Genomic DNA, 15,998 nt, shown 5'->3' with positions numbered 1-15,998 from the left:
CCAATATTTATACAACATTCCATTCTACGAGATTTAAGCTATTTTAATGTTAAGGAAAAAGTAAAAGTTTTAATAGGAAGAAGAAGATGTATATATATATATAGACTACTCCCTTAACTAAAGTTCTAGTTGTTCGACACTTAAACCGAGACGAGCCAACGCAATTACACGTCAACTAGAATCATCCACAGACAATGAAGAAGAATCAAAGCTACTCTTTAACAGATTACAGGAGTCAACTAACCATAGGAACCTATCGATCATATCATCTTGATGACCATACTCGATAAGAAGCTACGAGGCAGTGATCAACTTTGGTAAATTATCTTAGAAAAGAAATTGAGAAAATATATACTTATAATAGACTAACTCATGTTCTCATTTCCTATGAGGAGATACATAGTGTAATTCTAAACTATATGGAATCAGTGTATTGGACGGGTTTGTTAAAGTTTAATCTTTTCCAAATCCCATCATTGCATGAGTTGCTAACATTGCACATCTCCGAGTCATTTCCAAAAACCGACCAACCATTGGTAATTGGACTGTTTCTCTATTCAAAAGTGGTTTCTTGTTCCACCTAACCAAAAGTCCCAAAATCAATTATGAGCTAACAAGTGGCTGTTGCAAACATAGCAATCAGACTCAAAGTATTAGTATATCTACGAGACATTGAAAAAAAAATTACAAATAGACAAGACCCTATCGCCAATGAAAGTCCATCACTAATATTAGTCCATAGTGATCAACTGTTTCATAGATTTTATGATATTTCCAATTCTTTAAAGATGTTATACACTAAATAACCTTACCTGTTGCAATTACCCTAACAAAAAATAGTATACAATCAAACAGTAATTTTGGAGCTATTATGTTTAAAGCTCTGTAGATTCTCTAAAATAAAACGAACTATGGTGCATTCAAGGTTAAGTTCATCTTTGTGTATCCTATCCAATTTTCCAACCTCGGTTTAATTTTTTTCCTGTTGCAATTGGATGAGTTGGACAAAGAAGAATGCAATCTAGAATGCACCACTGAAGTTCAAATTTTCATGGATTTGAGCACAACTTGCAAGCAAGAGAATGATTAAGAGGCAGATGCAGGCAACAAGTCTATTCAAAGAAATGAAAAGGTGAAAAATGTTGGCAAACATACCAGTCCTCATGACGAACTATTTTTCCTTCAACAACATACAACTTGATGAGGGATTCCAAATCTATGTTTCTTCCCAAAAACTTGTAGTGTTGCTTATTATCAACTGTAATCTGTGTTCAAAATTGAAACTCTCTCGTCAACTATAAGCGTTAATAAATTGATAATAGAAAGAAAACAATAATAGTGACTGTTTGGTCATGCACCTCGTGTTTTCCAGGGGAAATAAGTCTTTCGTTGAAATTGTATTCCACAATTCTTGATTCACTGAAGACCTGAGAAATACCAAAAAAGAATCCTCAAAAACTGCAACAAGAAGTAGAAGATTATTTAGAGAAGATTTCATCTCATTTTCTATTCATCCCTAAACATTCAAATCCCTTTACTGAAAACCTACCATATTGATAGGAGTGGGGGTGTAAGCTCATTCATATATAATAAAAGGTGAAATTCAAGGCTTTCTTTATAATGTGAAGTTGGTGTCCAATACATGTGTGAATGTGTTCCTTCCAGTCCAGACAACGTTGTCTCTAAAATCCTAAGTAGTTGCAATTATAGGGAAACTTGTAGAAACCATCCCTAAAGTATGGTAGACCGTTGCAATTCTACCTCTAACATTCAATAGTAAAATTTGAGTCTTCGAACTTATGCAAGTGCAAAAATTGAACCATCAAACTTACATAATTGTAGAAATTGTAATAATTGTACAAGATTGAGGTTCAATTTTTATCATTTGGTGATCCAATTTCTACAACTATTTTATTGGTACTATTATTAGATGAAATGAGTTCTAATGTGGATCCTCAACATGCTCCTTCAAGATGGTGCCACTTTGAACTCCAAGCAGCAGCTTCAAGGCATGCCTTGGAAACAACAAACTCAAAGAGAGAACCTTCAATTGGTGAATTAAATTTGAATTTACCATAATCCATTAGCTTAAGTTTGGGTTATAACAATCAGCATCATCTAATTCGAGACAAATTACCTTATCTGATTTGATATATTCATATCAGCAATTTCAAAGGAAATAAAAAGCTATCTCATACAGAACAGAAACAAAGTTGAGTGAACTTTCAATCGTAAACATGCTATGTTATAGTCAAAATTAAAGGAACCAATTCCAAAGAGTGGAAAGTGATAAGAACCTTGGACAGAGAATAAAATGCCGATTTGATTTCCTTCACACTGCAGAACCGAAAAACAGAGCAACTTTGAAATAAACAATTCACGGATCAATACACAATAAATTGTACTCAGCTCCTCGTCGTCATTAATGATCTCACAATTGCTTTTTCAAACAAATAAATCGTAAATCAACAAATTCATCTTCTAAAATCCAATCCAACAGTACATACCCGTGAGCTCTCGTAAGTGGATCCTCGAACGAAGCATCGGGAGCGTAGATTTCAAAATCACGAGGCGTTGCAGAAGATCCATACCTAGAAAGATAATCTCATCGTTCAAAAAACAAAAAGTAGAGTTAACGAGTGAAAGATCAAGAAGAAAAAAAAAAAAAGGAACTCACAGATTGAGGATGTGAGGCATGATATCATCGGCTAAACGCTTCGTGGTCTTGGAATCGCAAGCCTCTTTGGTGCAGGCTTCGATAGTTGGATCAGCAGTGATTTCACCACCTCCCGGCATTTTTAGGAACAGTAATGAACGAAGACTAGAAGTATAAGGAATTGATTACCAGATTGTTCCAGATAAGTATGCAGTCGAGAGAAATGAAGAAGAAAGAAGTTTATGATTACCGGAGCGAGTATTGTTCTTCGAGAATCCTCCAATTTTCTTTCCCGCGTAGCAGAACCTGAAGCCTCGGCCTCCATATTCCCATAAATTCACTTTGAGGTCCACTTCGGTGGCGCGCAACGTGCATCTATTTCGGCCTTTCAAATTTTAAACTCTTTGTTCGGAATACCAATATTTGATCATATCGGTATATATTTGGATTCAATTTACTACATTTAAAAATAATTCTATTTATTTTATAATTTTAGTATTTTTCATTTATTTATTTATTATTTATTATGAGAAACCTGCAAAAAAAAAATCTATTTATTTTATAATTTTACTATTTTGATCTTATTTATCTATTATTTATTATGAGACACATTTGGATGTTGTTAGAAGAAGGTAGGGCTAAAAAAATTAATATGCCACTAGGGTAACTATAACTACTTATATTAATGCATTCGATGAGTATAAGGTTGAGATGGGGAGCTCGATCTCCATTTAACTTATATTGTCATCCAATAATAAATTCATTTATTCTGTAGATCCATTCCATGATTAAATTTTATATAATTATAAATAAAAGACAATTTAACAACTATTGTAGACTAGATATCTTTTATCGAAGTCATACTTTATATTATCACGAAAAATACCTACGTACATTAGAGAATTCATTTATCTTTGTGCATTTCACCAAATTGTTCTATCATAACGTGATATATACAAACTATTTTTAATTATTTTAGTTGTTTGCTTTTTGTATGAGCCATGGAGAGAGAAGTTGGAGATGGTGCATATTGGGATGTTGTCCATTTATCACTAGGCCAAGTAAAGAACCTTGGGGGAGAGAGAACAAAGAAAGTGCCTTTAGAAGAGTACAAAGAATAATAATGATAATAATATTGAAGAATGAATGAAGGAAAAACAGAACATCCTTGAGAGCTTGATATTAATACATGAATGACATCTTCACAAGGGATACGAGGGAAAGAAGAAACAGAAAAGAATACTATTAACTTCACATAGTTCCTATATATACATTGTAGAAAAATATTATTAGAGGAGAAACCATCCAACACACGAAGGGGAAATCAAAAAGGCCAAGGTGCTGACAACAGTGTAATTTATGCAGGGATGCTAAAACTCATCATCAACTTCATGCATTTTGAGCCTCCAGAAACAGGCAGCAACTTGGAGCAATGACTGTAAGTCACCAAGCCGATCGATCTTGGCGTTATAAAGCCAAAGAGACCGTGGAACTCCATGTCTTACCGTTTAGGTTCATTCACATTCTTCCCTTCAAAAAATTCTCCCAGCATCCTTTCGAGATCCTCTGGCTGGTATCTGACGTACTTTTGGGGATTCTTTCCACCATCAATCAGTGGCCTGCATATTTCAATATCGACAGAATGACAGGGGACGTCAAACTAAAACTTTTACATTTACAATGAAGTCAATTGATAAACAAAACATAAACGATAAATATTTACGTGGTTTGCTAACAGTGTGTTAGCTATGACCCACGCATGGAAGATATCAGTTTGGTGTTAAAGAGAAATGTCAAAGAGTACAGATTGCAGAGGAATGGGTAGAGTTAGATGATTTATATATAATACTAATACAATTTAGCGAGATCTGATTATTGGTCTTTCTAAGTGCCAAATAATAGAACCAAGGCATCATTCCAACATCTGTTCGATACTTGATTAAAACTATGTAAATTTAAACATGGCATAAATATTTCAATAACATCTATGGGAGAGAAGAGGGATACGCACCCAAAACGTTTCAGGAAGGATCTGTATGCAGGAAGTAAGACTTCAGCAACCGAAAGTCTTAGAGACTCCCGCAACTCAGTATCAGGAACTGCCCATTGAGATTGTCTTTGATGCAGTTCCTCAAATTGCATATTGAAAGTCTTGAACCTGGTAATAAAACAATACTCCAGTTATAATAAAAGTAATATAAAAATAAGTATTTAGTCACATAAAGTTATTGTGAGGGTAACCTGTCTTTAATAAGTGCCTTAGAAACACCGCTACTATTTCCTCCATCTATACCTGGTACGCTGCCACCGCCAGATGAAGTTAACCCTTGAACAGAGAGGCATTGCAGGATCTGCAAGTTTTTTCTCTTTTTTTAGTAAGCACAACAGGGTACGAGTAAACCAAGCTTTACAAAAGTTCAGACTTTGGACCTCCAAAAACGACGATTTTAGTGGGTTTAGTTGATTTGTTTCTATAAGGGTCTGCTTGTAACGTTTTAAATATCAACAAATGTATATGTTTCTAGTCAATACATATATAGTTGATCACCTTTGACCAAGCATTCCTTTTATACTGATTTGCATGTTGTTGTACGACCCTCCTATGTCTCTGAACCCAATCGTCCCCCAGCAAATCCTTGGCTTCAGATCTGCAAAGACAATCATTTAATAAGTAAAACTTTGCACAAGTAAACAAGTTATAAAAATAGCATATATGAAGCATACCTGCGAACAGATCTAACTATATAGTGTATGTTGTTCATGAGGAATAAGTGAGTCAAAGCAGGATCTCTGTAATGCTTAGATTTTCCATCCAAATTAGACTGAAGAGCCTGCATTATTTGCATTGTGACACTGGCCAATTCTGAATTCGTTTGACCACTATCTTCAAATTCTTGGAAAAGCTGCTTCAAGGTTGCTTGATAGCTGAAATTTTTTCAAGTAGAAATTTGTTGATCAACAAAAGCACAAATAAGAAAAATTAGATAGAATGAAACTGAAGAGACAGCAGAGGGCCAGAGGGATAAAGCATCTAAAGATTCACTAAGAATGCAGAATGATGTTTCGCCTTTTTTTAAAATGAGAAACCAAACTTTATGTTTAAAAAAAATAGAAAGAAGAACTATTTTAAATTGGCATCCAACAAGAAAGCAACAGCATCATCGAGAGTCCTTAGGTACTTCATTAATAAATGGTGAATATTATTTTCTTGAAGTAGAGTGTGACTGCTTGTCATCGTGAATAAAATTAAACCAACAAATCACTGTATAAATAATCAAACGATATGGATCAAAATGTGAAGTCCTAAATATCCATAAATTGGTATAGAATTTACTTACTCAAAAAGAAATTTGACGTAATTGATCACATAGCTTGTTAAAGGATGAACAGTTCCATCCAACACCGCAGTTTTTGTGGCATCTTTTTCAACAGCTACCTCAAAATCACCAAATGTATCCTTAGCTGTCTGTGCAAGCCGTTTGGTCAGACTCGATGCAGATTCCTTGATCTCACTGCATGCTTTACCCTTAAAAATTGTCTCTATCTGAACGAGTTTAAATTACAATCAATGACCGGTTAAAAATTTACTCTGTCAATGGCAAAGTAAAAGGTTAAAGACAAATATACAATAAGCTGATTGTTTGTGCCCGTGCACAGATCTTGTCTGGTTGTATAGTATAGTCATTAAATTATCATATAGCAAGGAGAAAAAATAACGAGGAACCCTTTTTAAAACTAATTGGAAGCATTTTTTCATATTTGTAGTCCATCTTTCTAGAGGCAAAAAAAGACGAGCAAAATATTCACGCAGCTTCAAATGAACAGCATTGAAAGAGATGGAACATCTCACCCCCAACCCATCAACAGGGGAACATGATTTGAAAAGGGGCTGAATGAATATGTAACAAAAAGCCAACAAAGAAGGCACTTTTATTAATATACATCCCATAGAGAAAAGTGAAGGATAAAAAAGCAGCCAAAAAAGAAATAAGCTCACCAGAGGAAGGAATTCCAATCAAGTAAAATAAAACCTAATGAGGTAGAAGAATGCAAAGTCCTTAAACAGCAGTACTTAATTAGAAAAAGAGATCTCTCTTTAGAGTATGATAAGAATGGACAAAGCAATGTGACGGATTGAGGGTCACTTATGACACAGGTGGGAAAGAGACTTTTTAAAAATAAAAAAACCACAACAAAGAAGGTTATAATCCAAACGTTTTTCTTTCATCAGGGCTCGGAAAGGAAATCATGCTGGAGTTGGAAAAGCTCGTCATTTTGCAATCTCCAAACAGAACTCTAGCTAGATGCTTTTTAACAACAAGTACATGCAATATGCAGGTGAAACCCAAGTATTACTCATACCTCAGAGTGAAGCTCTCGCATAATTTCATACATGTCCAGAAGTACAAACAACTTTTCTGGTGACCTCTTGCTATTTGCAATCGCCTCCCCAAAACTGAATAGCACAGAAACACTACTACTTGTAACCTCTGCAAATGATTGATCTCTAAGTGACTCAAAGCCTTCAAATATTTGGTCACAAACTTTTCGTTCACCAGCAAATAGCAGTTTAACCTGTGATTAAGCATAAAATTTATTTGGAAGCCACAAGAAAAACTCATTAAATATGAAGTATAATGTGCTTACTGCAATACGCATAAAATGAATCCAGTTCCCAATTTTTGCCTCTAAAACCTCCCATGCCATCTTCTGGACATCCTCTTTGCTAAGTTTTTCAACTCCTAATTTCCGTAGGCTTTCTTCCAGGACAACTGAACGGGTGTCCCTGGTCAAAAGAAGATATGGAGATAAGCCACACACTCTCTTTGGTGAAATTCTTAAACAGATATAAAGTCATTTTAGGGAAGATTTTTCGGCTGGGAACTTCTTTTCCTGAGAGTACGTTCTCAGATCATAGTAGCCCCGTTGTCTTCAACCATACAATTTTTCCCCCAATAAGAAGTGTCAATGATGTCGAAATAGTTAAGTTTCTTCAATTTAAACTGGGTTCTTTTATAAGAGTTCCTTGAGATATGGTTCGGCCATCAGTACACCAATAAAAGAATGATGACCCAAAGAAACATGCACAAGATAATCAAGTCACTTTTACAGTAACAAACATTTTTAGAAAAATGGAGCTTCATACCTATAAACTTTTAAAATTTGTTGTTGATGACCAGCTTGAACCATTTGCTGTGATAAATCATGCAGCAGTGGTAGAACTCGTGGTGGTATGAGAGTGGGAGGTGTGTAGACAGCAGTCTCTAAGCTATTATCATGATGAGCAGAATGATGATTCTTTCCACCTGAATCATGACCAGGAGAATCTGAAGATGGTTGCAACGATTTTGGCAGGCAATCGAAAAGACGCTCAGGCTCCACAGGTTTGCTGAATTGGCCCCAACAAATATTAAAAACTTACACATGAAAACTTAGCTCCAGTAATATGCATTGCTCATATAAAGAATACATCAAAATAATTAAGAAAAATAATTTTGAAAATTACCTATGATTATTTTTTAATTTAGAATGTTGTATCATTATAATTAGGGTTGTTTTCAAATATAGCAAAATGAACCAAAATATTTACAAATATAAAAAATAACTTTTTTAATAGGAGAAATGATTTGTACTTCCGAGAAAATCCATGAGTCAATGAAGGAGCATTCTTATCATGTATGTAGAGTTCTTTCAAAAAAAATGTAGAAACCTGTAGGAAGATAATAGCTGTCTGAACTCATCTTCCAGCTTTGAGATTGCTTTTGCAAGCAGATTATTTGCCTGGTTAAGCACTACCTCGCTACTCTTAAAACCTTTATGGCTGCTAAAAAATTTGATAATGTTTCTTAATTGACCAATCGCCCCGAGATAACTTTCCAAATCCTCATGTGGCCCTCTAAGTATTTTTGTTTCTGCCTGCACACCAGAACAATAGTCAATAAGCCAAGAAGTAATACAGGTCACACCTAGCCACATTCAGAGGCGTGTCCAAATCTTCAACATTAAGTCCTAACAATTTTAGCTGGCCCTTTGATAAAAGATGCCAATTACATTTTTCCGAACCTGCAAATGTAATTTAATAATGAAGATTTATATCTTAAGATTTTCCTTCATACAGATGGGTAGTAATTCTGTTGAACCCTTACAATTTTTAATTAGGATACATTACATTTTTTTTTACATTTGTGAGTATCAAGGCCAACTTATGCACACTTCGACTAATCTCACTGAACAACCCGCCTACAATATTTGGGTGTCAGGGAAACACATATGAAACTAAATGAAATAAATTTTAGTGCATAAAAAAAGTGGTATAAATGAATAACATCACTATCAAATTCTCCCAATACTCTTTGTTTTTAAAATCTACTGATACTAGTTACAAGTTCCTGAAAATAGGTCATTACTCATCTAAATAACAGAAATTTCTAAACTAACACTCATGCGGCAGCTGTGCTCATATTACTTGATTTAGTCCGCTAAATCAAATTGCATTTCAGGAATCACCAATGGGTAAATGTAGAGAATTTCCAATATAAAGGTTCAAATTCTACAACCATAAGAAAAGGCTGTCGTCAGTTGGGAGTGCGACCAAAGTCCCACTTCGGTTAAGTAAAGGGATGATCGTGGGTATATAAGTGAGAACAACTATCTCCATTGGTTTAAGACCTTTGTACAAAAAGCAAAGTCATGAGGATGTACGCTCAAAATAGACAATATCATACCATTACATCCTCATTCATAATAGACTTTCTATAATCAATTTACATTTCAAATAACATTGACTTTTTTTAGATCTTGGCCTTGTGGAGTTCCAAAAAAAACCCACAAGTTTGGAATGGAAGAAAAAATTTCATCAACGACGTTATTCTTTTGCTTGTTTCTTGGATAAGATTCAAGAGTATCCCATGCATATTGTGTAAATGCTCTCAGAAGATTTATCAAAAACATACAAACACAAATTCATGCCATCATAATCATAATATTTATCGATAATCTGAATTGAAACTGAAAGATATATATAAGGGTTTTGGGTTTGATGAAAAGCAAATTCTCCTCGTATCACTTTGAATATTAGCTTTCAAGGCATGATATTCGGTTATACTTGACAAGACATCATTTCATTTCCCCCATCCACCCAACCAACCATAATTAGTACATTTGGTTGTTGGTTGTGAGTTAAAGTTTTTTTTTTTTCTTCTTCTTCTTGTTTAATAAAAATGGTCAGAGATTTTTAAGCTCATAAACAACTAAATGGATGCAAAAAATAACTAAGCAATTGAACAGACCAAGCTTGAAGAATCAAAATGACCAACCTGACGAGAGAGATCAAATTGTGTTAAAATAACCTCCGCAGACTTCAAAGTCTTATCAATGTTTTCGTGAGCTTTACGAATTGAATTAGTTCTGATCTGCAAAAGCCCCAAAATAATTAAGAACCTAAACAGTAAGAATCAACAACAGAACAGAATCACAACAACACGAAAAAATACGGAAAATAGACAAACCCAAGATCGGGGAGACAGAGAAGATAAAAGGCAAAAAAAAAAAAAGGCAACAACCCGGATCTAAAATTGGATTCTGAAGAGAAGCAAGAAGCGAAATAAAAATGGACGATTCTCGCATAGTAAAAAGGAAGTCAACCGATTCAATTGGTCGGAATCAACAAAGAAGACAGACCCATGTAAAATTTCTCGACAAGAAAACTTTCCATCATCATCATCCTCCACCTTTTTGTGTAGAACTAACCTGAGTAGGGCGCATGGCGGTTTCGAGAGCAGAAAGACGGTGGTCAAAGGAGCCAAGAATGGTGACAACGTTATCAGTAATAGTTTGGCTCTTTTGCAGTGATTCTCTCATCTTAGCCGCTCTTTCTCTGAGAAAATCATCCCCCAAAGCTGCAGTTGCAGTTGCAGGAACACCCATCGTCGGATTTCTCTGTCTTCCTCAGCTCACCTGAATTCAAATTTGATGGGCTTGAAAATGGAAGGAAGAAAAAGAAAAATGGAGGAATTTGAGGTTATGATTGTGGGGTTTGACAGGTTGTATTGTATTTGTATCTGTAGTCTGTACAACCAAACCATGAAGCTTTGCTTCTTACATACCAAGTCTCCCTCTAGACTTGGCTTCGACCCCTTTCCATTGCTTTTCTTTTCCTCCTCTTTCTTTTTCTTCTTTCCATTTTCTTGTTTTTTTTTATTGAATATTAGTAAAATTATAGTGAATAACATAATAATAAGATATTTAAAAAATAGTATAAGTTTTCAAAATATGAAGTATGTTATTCAAAATTATATTTGATACAAGTTATTGACGAAGATATCACGTTTCTTAAATCGTTATTATGGACAATAGTTCAATGGTAACAGTTCATAACACTAGTTTTTTATCCGCTTTTAAATTTGCTACTTTTACAATATAAGAATTTGAGTGACGTGAGTCCTATTATCATAAACTTTTTTACTATTTTTGCAAACACTCAATTTTAGTCTTTTATATTTTCTCATCAATGCATTAACCTATATATTAGTTTGGTAGTTTAGTTTCGATATACATATGTTAAAATGTTCACTTGGCCACTGCAATTTCAAATGTTGGTTCATTTTGTTTATGTTATTTCTAAAATTTTCATATTTCAAAAAATGGTCATTTTCACTCCATTTTTATTAATCAAAACGGTTACTTTTGAAAGCTAATGAATATCATAACGAACATTTTAAAAATATGAAAATAAATTAACCAAACCAAAAAAAGTACAATAACTTAAATGGATTTTAAAATTATGTGCTCGTTATTAACACTTTTGCTTCACTTATAAATATTTATTCAAATCGTTGGAAAGACGTGTCGAATTTGGGTATAGATAGATACATAACATTTAATTATATATAAGTCATCAATAAGATATAAAACAAAACACATAGTTGATTGTTAAGCATGTTAGGTGTTTTGGTGGTTTGTCTTTTGTGACTAAAACTTTATGCCTTAGTTTTATACTTTCAACATTAGCCTTTGGTTCCATTAATTAACTCTTGAAATTGAACTTATTACATTTGATGTCATAGTTGTTTAGGTTTTCTTAGTTTATCATTTAAAATAATAATAAAATAAATATCAGCGTGATAACACATGTTGTAAAAATGAAACACTTAATATTTGCATTAGTGTTGCATTTTTAAAGTAGTCTTGAATGTCTATTTAAACACAAGACTGAACCAGTAGAGTTGTAAAATCGTAGGTTATTTTGTGTAATAAAATATAGATAAGATTCAATATTTAAAGTGTTCGATTGGAGATCACCTTGCATGGTCAATGCTCCGATGATCTGTACAATCTACCAAATTATACACACAAACTTAATTCTCAATCAACTTTTGAAAACCATATTGTTTGTCACAAAATATACATTTAAGAATGGAGTGAAACTCGTAATGTAAATGATACAACGTTTCATTCAGTAAAACGTCAAATACTAAATACATAAGGTATACATTACTAAAGTCTTAATTTTTATTTTGCTTTTTAGAAAGACATTAAATTGCAATAAAAGAAGATAATTTTACTATCAAAGACCAAGACGAATATAAAAATTCAAAAGACTTATACACGAAACAAGAACCAAAGCAAACCAAAGAAGACAATCACAACTGAATGAAAAAGCTCGTAAGACCGACAATCACCTTTAACTCTCTCTATAGAACTCTCAAGCTACTACAAACAATAAAGAAAAACTTTAGATCACACAATCGACTAACTACCTGGAAAGGAAGTATAACAACTTCCGATCACACCAAAATATGATAGATATCAACACAACAAACAAACCTCCAAATATAAACAATAATCTCTCAATAAGTCTATATATATAAGCTGTAACGCGTGAGAATAGGAGAGAGACATAAATGAATCGATATCACATCTGAATGAGAGAGATCTCGAGAACATGAAAGTAATGTTAAGAAATACTCAAAAGAATTAAAAGTTGATATAAGTAATGTCAAGAAAGACTTAAAAGAATTAAAAGTTAATAGATATATCAACAATGTGTACTTTCTTTTCGGTGGCTGGATCATAGAAATTTCAAAGTTAAGCGTTATTTTTTTTCTGAATTAGACACATCTATTTAACTCGTCGATCTCACCTAGAAGAAGGTAGAGAATTCCGAATACACAAAAGAACGTTGACAATTCCGAGTCATAATACATTCCCGACTTCAAACAGCCTTGTGTTAGGAACATCTCTCATATCAATAGAAAAGAAAATGAAAACAAAATATTGGGAGAGAGAAGAATAAATAAAGCGTTGGGTGAACGCTTCAAAGAAATGGCCTTAAACCGATGCGTCGTTCTTAGTCACTCACTTTTTCACTATCGTCGTCCTCCTCCTCCTCCATTTTTCTCATCTGCTCTGCGTTCGACCTCCTCATCAATGGAAGCTCCTCCCGAAGGTTACCGCAAAAACGTTGGCATTTGCCTCATCAATCCGTCTAAAAAGGTCATTCTCGAAATCTCTCTCATTATATTTCTTCATCTCCGCTCATCTCTACAAGTATTCATCCATGCGCGTCGTTCCAATATCGGTATTTGCAGATTTTTGCTGCCTCAAGGTTGGATATACCAGATGCCTGGCAAATGCCTCAGGTAATTCGATGGTTTTCTTTTTCTTTTGCTTCTAGGTTGTGATTGTTTTTTCTCCGGAAGTTCGATGTACAATCAGCATATTTTTAGCTCTGAATAATGAATTGCTACTTGCGCTAGGGCTTCATTGTTCAATTTTCGCGTATTAGGCTTTATGAAGAGTTTATTCGATCAGATGTATTCATTAAGTCTGAAATTCTAGCATTGAAGCATAATTAAGTGGCAAGGATATGATGTATAATCATCTTCGTATTTTCTTTAGTGTTTTATATGTTTTAGCTGTTACGAGTTATTTTTGTCGTGTTGTGTTCATAGGGCGGCGTGGACGAGGGTGAAGATCCAAGAAGTGCAGCCATTAGAGAACTTAGAGAAGAAACAGGAGTCAAATCCGCAGACATTATTGCTGAAGTACTATTTCATTGATGTATTCGGTTGTCTTTGCTTGATTATGTATATTCTTCTCTTAAGTGTTCATGAATCAAGTGCTTTTCGCACTCGTTAAAAATGAAGAAAGTCTATTTTAGGAGTATAGATGACTAGATTTTGCTGTTCAAATGAATTAGATCTCGACAGCATCCAGTTTCTATTGCAGTTAATATGATGGTGCAAAAGAAAGTTCACAACTGATCACCACTGTATCGACCGAGGTCTTTGAGTTAGTTTAGGGTGTATTTGATGCTTTTCTTGTTCTCAACTTTACCATCAAATTTCTAATCATCTATTTTTAAAGAGAGATGAGTTTGAAGCATGACTCTAATTTCTGTGACAACCCGTCATAACCCATGTGGTCATAATTTTCTTTAGCCTCTGGATATGGAGGAAGAATATTCTGAACTTTACCAGTGATCTCCCCAGCCCATTGACTTGGTATTTAAAATTCTTCTACCAATATCGCATGTTTCTTTTATGACCCTCTGCAGTATGATTGGGTATGTTACTGAAATTGTGAATTCGTCTTATATTTTGCTTCTTTCATTTGGGAGTTTCTCCTGAGTAAAAGCCTGTGTTTACCTTATTTGGACACATCAATGAAATATCTTGAATATTGGTTTCTTAAAGTAGGTACCTTATTGGGTGACTTATGATTTCCCACCACATGTTCGGGAAAAACTTAGGCAGCAGTGGGGTTCTGACTGGAAGGGTCAAGCGCAGAAGTGGTGAGTTCTATTTTCTTTGCAAGCAGTTCTAATTTCTTTCATATTCTTTAGAGCTAAATCTCACTTGACATATACTGGTTCACATAGTTATTTATACCTCAATGCTGATTCTTTTTTTAGAGAAGGTAAAAACCTTTGTGCTAAAATTCTGTTTCCTTATTAACTGGAGGCTGGAAAGCCGGTGCACTATACCAAAGTGACTCAGATCGGGGAGCAAAGCTATGAATTTTTGTGTGGGGTCTTAGAAATCATACATGGGCAAAGACCACTTAGACATTCATTTCCTAACGATATGTGTATTTAAAGAACAAAATCTACCCGAGTTTGTATGGATGATAGTGTTAGTGTGTACGAGTCTTCCTTGGTTTCTCTGTTAAAACTTTTGTAAGTAAATTTTTTTCTTTCGTTTTTTTTTCTTTTGTCCTCCTGCCAAGGCAGTATTTCATTCCCTTATCAACTAAAATTTAATGTTATTTTTCTATTCTATCTGCTGCTCTTATATCACGTTCAAATGTTTGTAAAAATTTAGGTTTCTGCTGAAGCTGACCGGAAGTGATGAAGAGATCAATCTTCTAGGTGATGGGACCGAAAAACCCGAGTTTGGCGAATGGTCATGGATGTCACCTGAAGATGTAGTAGAAAGTGTGAGTAGACCACCATTACCCTTCTTTATTTAATTCAACAATTGTAAGGTGGGATCGAACCATACAAGTTATTAATACCTTATCAAATTGACAAACCATCATTTTAACTGTTTAACTCATTGCCAATCAGAAAAACGAATATGGTTATACAACTTATATTTACCCTCTATCATGCAGGCTGTAGATTTCAAGAAACCTGTATACAAGGACGTGCTAACGGTATTCAAACCCCATCTCGAGTAATATTGTTCTGTTTCACAAACATATATTCTTGTCTCTTTCAATAATGTTGATCTTTTCTCCAATGAACTAAGTTAATATTTATATACAAGGAAGCCACCATCTTGCGACGATATATCAAACCCATATTCTCTTTGGAACGAGAATATTGGAACTAAGTTTCATGCTTCATTTTAGAGCAAAAAGCTCTCTCATGTTAGAGAATGAATGATACTTTCTTGAATGGTAACAAGACTTTAGCTATAGCTAGGATGCAATCGAGCATGATTCAAGCAGTTTGCTTTTTCTTTTCGGAATTTAAGAACTCCTTGACTTTGATACCAATTGATGAGGGCAAACAGACCTTGCACGTATTTGATAACTCCCGAGTGAGAACTACTAGTATTTAGGTCATAGTTATATACGTTTCTTTTTGGAAAAAAGTTGTCCTCTCCATATAAGGTTTGGTTGTGCATGTTTCCACAAGTTTAAGAGCATATTGTTGAGGTAGAAGACGGTATTTTGAGCAAAGACGATAGTTTGATTAGCCTACAACATTTTTTTCAACTTCAAAGTCTACTTATGTAAAGGGTGAAGGCTCATACAATGAAACATTATAATGCTGCATTTCCAAACGTTTAACTAAGTGTTTTATTGACGTTAAAAAAGGAGGGGAAATTGTTAG

The 15,998-nt window shown here is 34.3% G+C and overlaps 3 protein-coding genes across 5 annotated transcripts; 1 reads left to right on the top strand and 2 right to left on the bottom strand.

Annotated features, from left to right (window-relative positions):
* Window positions 1–67: 67 nt before the first annotated feature.
* LOC101206496 lies at window positions 68–3,070 on the bottom strand. Of its 3 annotated transcripts, none has more exons than XM_011657527.2 (7): window positions 2,907–3,067; window positions 2,678–2,821; window positions 2,508–2,591; window positions 2,298–2,361; window positions 1,359–1,427; window positions 1,156–1,265; window positions 68–580 (listed from the first exon to the last, which is right to left on the bottom strand). In XM_011657527.2, exons 1-7 carry the CDS (start codon window positions 3,029–3,031, stop codon window positions 454–456), a joined length of 723 nt encoding a protein of 240 aa, XP_011655829.1. In that variant the 5' UTR covers window positions 3,032–3,067; the 3' UTR covers window positions 68–453. The 3 variants fall into 3 exon arrangements, with proteins under 3 accessions (XP_011655829.1, XP_004135041.1, XP_031742272.1); XM_004134993.3 differs by having other exon boundaries at window positions 2,298–2,337; XM_031886412.1 differs by having other exon boundaries at window positions 489–621; window positions 2,907–3,070.
* Window positions 3,071–3,765: 695 nt separating this feature from the next.
* Window positions 3,766–10,796, bottom strand: LOC101206262 (exocyst complex component EXO70A1). The gene is made up of 12 exons (XM_004134992.3): window positions 10,406–10,796; window positions 9,973–10,068; window positions 8,367–8,572; window positions 7,803–8,045; window positions 7,304–7,442; window positions 7,019–7,231; window positions 5,995–6,200; window positions 5,381–5,581; window positions 5,205–5,304; window positions 4,898–5,007; window positions 4,668–4,814; window positions 3,766–4,275 (listed from the first exon to the last, which is right to left on the bottom strand). The coding sequence occupies exons 1-12, from the start codon at window positions 10,580–10,582 to the stop codon at window positions 4,158–4,160; spliced, it is 1,956 nt and encodes a 651-aa protein (XP_004135040.1). The 5' UTR covers window positions 10,583–10,796; the 3' UTR covers window positions 3,766–4,157.
* A 2,118-nt stretch (window positions 10,797–12,914) lies between these two features.
* On the top strand, window positions 12,915–15,658 carry LOC101206740 (nudix hydrolase 26, chloroplastic). The gene is made up of 6 exons (XM_004134994.3): window positions 12,915–13,150; window positions 13,246–13,296; window positions 13,609–13,701; window positions 14,356–14,450; window positions 14,980–15,094; window positions 15,272–15,658. The coding sequence occupies exons 1-6, from the start codon at window positions 12,980–12,982 to the stop codon at window positions 15,335–15,337; spliced, it is 591 nt and encodes a 196-aa protein (XP_004135042.1). The 5' UTR covers window positions 12,915–12,979; the 3' UTR covers window positions 15,338–15,658.
* The last annotated feature ends 340 nt before the right edge of the window (window positions 15,659–15,998 follow it).

Source organism: Cucumis sativus, chromosome 5, assembly GCF_000004075.3.
Source record: "Cucumis sativus cultivar 9930 chromosome 5, Cucumber_9930_V3, whole genome shotgun sequence".
Lineage (NCBI taxonomy): Eukaryota > Viridiplantae > Streptophyta > Magnoliopsida > Cucurbitales > Cucurbitaceae > Cucumis > Cucumis sativus.
This window is presented reverse-complemented; position numbering and strand designations above follow the sequence as displayed.